General features: G+C 48.9%; 1 protein-coding gene across 1 annotated transcript in view; it reads left to right on the top strand.

Annotated features, from left to right (window-relative positions):
- Positions 1-2,192, top strand: part of Lax1 (lymphocyte transmembrane adaptor 1) — an 11,960-nt gene extending 9,768 nt beyond the window's left edge. Inside the window, 2 exon segments of the mRNA XM_031382833.1 lie at positions 680-1,407; positions 1,409-2,192. Coding sequence (XP_031238693.1) covers positions 680-1,407; positions 1,409-1,538 — 858 coding nt within the window. The 3' untranslated portion in view covers positions 1,539-2,192.
- Positions 2,193-4,006: the final 1,814 nt, after the last annotated feature.

The following is a 4,006-nucleotide window of genomic DNA, read 5'->3' as shown; positions in this document are numbered from 1 at the left end:
CCTCAAACTCAGAAATCCACCTACCTCTGCCTCCCAAGTGCTGGGATTAAAGACGTGCACCACTACTGCCCAGCTATAGTAATTCTTCTACCACAAGCAAAATCCCTTTAACACAGACATGGTAGTGATCATCAATCCATAGTCTAGGAAGTGAAGACACCAAGGTAAGACTTTTAGACTCACTCAGTGCAAAGTGGCAAAGCTGGGATCTGCCCTCCCACTCTGAATCTAAGTCTCCATCTTCAGCCCACACTGCGTTGCCCCTCCGGTGGGCTTTGCTGATGTATACTTTCTCGGGCGCATTCTACGGTCCTCCCCACTGAGTCCTCCTTCTCCACCATAGCCCACATCTGTTGTGACTTAGCATCTCACTTCAGCTATCGTTTGTTTGTTTGTTTTGTGTAATGTTTTGGCAGTATTGATGGTTGGATCTGGGGCCTTGTACATGCTTCAAGTACTCTACCACTGAGCCTCAGGCCTGGCATTGCCTTTCTGAATCTCAGCCCACTTCATCCATCCACCAGACATACCTGGCACCCAAACACTTGCAGTGTGAGCCCCTGACTTGGAGCTGAGCTCTAAGCCGAATGAAGGGACTGGAGTGCCAGGCACTTCGGAGAGGAAGAGCCGCTGTGTTCCTGTCTCTGTTCCTCATGCTGTCACTCTTTCTTCTTCACAGGCCCCCGGAGGCAGTGGCTCCCTTCAGATGCATAGAGTGTCTGTTCATGCTGTGGAATACACAGTAGGCATCTACGACAATGGCACAGCGCCCCAGATGTGTGGGCACCTGGCCTCCTCGGCACTTCAAGTCTGTGTCAGAACTTCCGGAGATAAGGCCAGCATTTCCTCCAAGGAGTCAAACGATTATGTCAACATCCCTATAGCAGAGGACACCAGTGAGACTCTAACCTGCATCGAAAGCACTCCTAAAAATCCCCTTGGTCTTCCAAGTGCCCTGCGGCTGGAGTTTGCTGAAGGAGGGCCCACAGGCTGTGGGAATGCCACCGACCACACTGGTGTGTGGGCTCCAGGACCGGAGTGCAGTGATTCACTCAGCAATGGAGACAATTCATCTCAGACTTCAAACGACTACGTCAATATGACAGGGTTGGATCTTGAGGACATCCAAGAGAATCGGCCCAGGGGAGCTTTTCAGTGCTGCAGAGATTATGAAAATGTCCCATTGGTAAATACCAACGAAAGCCAGATGCAGACTCTGGAAGAGGTGACATCGTCAACTACAGATCACAAGGAGCCTGTCTGGAGGACCCTCTCTCCAGCGTATGGTACGGCATTTCAGCCGTCCGCATGCAACGAGGACAGTGCAGTGGTCCATGGAGAAGAGCAGTCAAGCGAAGACTCTAGTGACTATGAAAATGTGCTGGTTTTTGAGTTAGAAGGGAGGGACTGGAAACGGGCCTGGCACTCAGCATCCTTCTGATGAAGGAACACCACCAGGCGACCTAGCCGGAAAGCTTTGTGAGGTGGTCTACCCTGCTGGGTCTTTAGCCACTGAAACATCTGGTGAAGACGCCTGAATGGCCTCGCATCTCGCAGGACTCACTTGGTTAGGCAAAGGAAGCAGAGAGGAACTGGGCACTTAGCAGGCTTCCCTAAAGCAAAAGTTTAGCAAGTCCAGAGAATCCTTCTCCAGCAAGACTGCTGTTAGCTCTCAGGCCAACTGAAGAAAGTTAGTGACACTATGTCACGGGGATGTTGGGGGCCGGGAAGCACATAGCACTTAAGAGTGGAAGGCGTGACGTGGTAGAAAATAATCACTGTCACAAACTCCAGTTGGCTGCCGAGCAGGAGAGCGGATTATTCTGTGGCCAAAAGGAGGAGCAGGCAGAGGTAGGGCAGGGGAAGAGCTGGTGAGGGTGTAGAACTACAAGGGTCCTGTCGCTGCTGGTGGACTGCAAATCATACCTGCCATAGGAGCCATCCGTTTCATCCTTAGGAATTGAAACTAGTTTTAATGTGTACTGGAGTTGTACAAATAAGTTCATCTGTTGTAGATAAGGAGAGACACATTCCCTTTAAACGGTCTCTATTTTATAAGCCTGAGTGATATGTGGCCACTTTCTTTCTTTTTTTTTTTTTTTAACTTTTAATTCTCTGTGGATTTCACATCATGCACCCCAATCTCACTCATCTCTCTATGTCTTTCTATCTGCCCTCCACCCTTGCAGCCTCCGCAAGCAAAAGAAAATAAAAAATAAATTAAAAAAAAACAAACCTCATTGTGGAAGCTGTAGTGGGTCCCACAGTGTGCCCTTTTATCCACACAACTTTACTTGCAAATGTCCATGGCAGTGAGTCATTGGTCTGGTTTGAGGGTCTCTGGATTCTGCCACACTCTCAATACTGGATCCTCGCCAGGACTCCTTTTGGATATCCTGTTGCTGCCCTGTGTCATGGAGATCCTGTAGTTTTGATTCTGTAGGACTAGCCCACTTCACATACTCCAGAAGTTCGTAGATGCTGGGGTGGACCAACTGAAAGCCCTGGATCTGGGCCTGGGTGGTAGCTGAGTTGGTCAGCCTGCCAACTCTCCCATCCCACCAGGGAGAGCTCAGCCGGCAAAGGGCAGGACCAGCTCATCTCTGCCCATGCCTCCAGGGCCAGCTCTACTGTGTTACCCAGGTGAGCGCCTCAGCTCTCTTTCTCAGAGCCTGGCAGCTCTGCACAGCCCTTGGACATCAACACAGCCTCAAGCCACAGCCCAGAGCAGGGATGCCTGTATGGCCCTTGGTGGTAACATGAGCCGTGGACCTCAACACAGACCCGTACTGTGACTTGGCCATGAACCCAGACGTGGCTCCCAGCAGCAGCATGGGCTGAGACTTCACCATGGCCTCAGGTGGCAGGACAGGCTACTCCCAACACGCACTATTCCTCTCCACCCTTCTGTCTTCAGCTCCACTTCTCTTCATAGTGGTCAAGTTGCTCCACTTCTCTTTCCCTCCCATTTGTCCACCACACACTTGAGTATTGTAGTGGCTCCGGCTGAGGGCAGGCCACTCAGCTGCAGGGAGACCTCTGGGGGTCTTCCGCCTGCCCTACACCACATGGCTGTGGGTGCGCCTCTCTATCTGGCCATTTTCATAGAAGCATGTAACATACTCTGAGATTTCTACCCATCTCCCAAGACTTTCCCCTGTCTCGTCTTTTCTTCTTGCAAGACCATTGCCTTCGTTAGACAGCCTCACTTCTGCGTCTCTGTCATCTGCACATAAATGATTTTATGTACCTATATAAAATCTAGGGCCTACTAAGAACAGCAAACGTGATATTCCTTTTCTTAATCAGAATAGTACTGACTGTGGTCAGACAAAATGTCAGTGTGCTTTTACTTTGCGTTTCTCTGATGGCTGGTGATGGTAAACACTTTCCCATGTGTTTATTGTCTATCTGTACTTCATCTTTTAAAAAGTATCTATTCCTCTCATTAGTTCTATGAATGAATGAATGAATGAATGAATGAATGAATGAATGAAGTGTGTGTCCACTAGGAGGACCCAGAACCTAGGCTATGTCACCCGAGGAATCCTGAGCACACTGAGCACTCGGACCCTTGTCCCCAAGTACTGCTCTCCAGGAAAAGGAACAAGAACTTGCAGGAGAAGTGGCCGTGCCCAATGCTGCTTGTGCATATTATAAAAACGAGGAAGGGTGGAGAGTAGAAAGGGAGTAAGGGAAAGAAGAGAGGCAGGGAGAAAGTGAGGATGTCCAAAGGAGGCAGCTGCAGAATTCCCAGTTCTAAAACCTGGAATGACCTGAGAAATTGTTAGTATAAATGTTGAAGTGCCAGTTTTTCTCTAACCCAGCTAATTCTCAAATAATTGAGACAGAGACTATTAGATTTTTTTTCAACAAGCTTTAAGGCACAATAACTGAGCAGATATTTATCTATTCCAATCTTCTAAGCTAACCTGGCTACATCTCAGCCAAAACCCCAAGATACTTGCATTTTAGTATTGTTCTGGATCTCTCTGCTCCAGAATGT

Source organism: Mastomys coucha, unplaced genomic scaffold, assembly GCF_008632895.1.
Source record: "Mastomys coucha isolate ucsf_1 unplaced genomic scaffold, UCSF_Mcou_1 pScaffold1, whole genome shotgun sequence".
Lineage (NCBI taxonomy): Eukaryota > Metazoa > Chordata > Mammalia > Rodentia > Muridae > Mastomys > Mastomys coucha.
The sequence above is the reverse complement of the archived record's forward strand: the minus strand, read 5'-3'. Positions and strand labels throughout refer to the sequence as shown.